The 302-nt window shown below is 62.3% G+C and overlaps 1 protein-coding gene across 1 annotated transcript in view; it reads left to right on the top strand.

Annotated features, from left to right (window-relative positions):
* Window positions 1–302, top strand: part of EMH_0004300 (enterophilin-2L, putative) — a gene marked incomplete at both ends in the record, with an annotated part of 2,811 nt that overhangs the window by 545 nt on the left and 1,964 nt on the right. The window contains one exon of the mRNA XM_013496735.1: window positions 179–299. Coding sequence (XP_013352189.1) covers window positions 179–299 — 121 coding nt within the window. The remainder of the gene's footprint in view (window positions 1–178; window positions 300–302) is intronic.

The raw sequence follows: 302 nt of genomic DNA, 5'->3' as shown, positions 1-302 counted from the left end.
CTGTCAGCTCTGCCTTTCCTCTCGGTCCTCAGGGGGGCCCCTATGGGGGCCCCCATGGGGGCCCCCATGGAGGAGGTAGCAGCAGGGAGTTGCAGCTGCAGCGGCTGCAGCAGCAGCTGCAGCAGCAGCTAAAAGATAGACTTGATGAGGATACTGCTGCTGACAAACTGCGGTCAAGGGAGGCTTCTTGGGCAGCAGCAGCAGCAGCAACAACGACCCCAACAGCAGCAGCAGCAGCAGCAGCAACAGCAGCAGCAGCAGCAGCAGCAGCGCAGCTGCCTTCCCCTACAGACAGCGCCATA

This window comes from Eimeria mitis, genomic scaffold (genome assembly GCF_000499745.2).
Source record: "Eimeria mitis Houghton genomic scaffold, Emh_scaff227, whole genome shotgun sequence".
In the NCBI taxonomy this organism is placed as follows: Eukaryota; Apicomplexa; class Conoidasida; order Eucoccidiorida; family Eimeriidae; genus Eimeria; species Eimeria mitis.
This window is presented reverse-complemented; position numbering and strand designations above follow the sequence as displayed.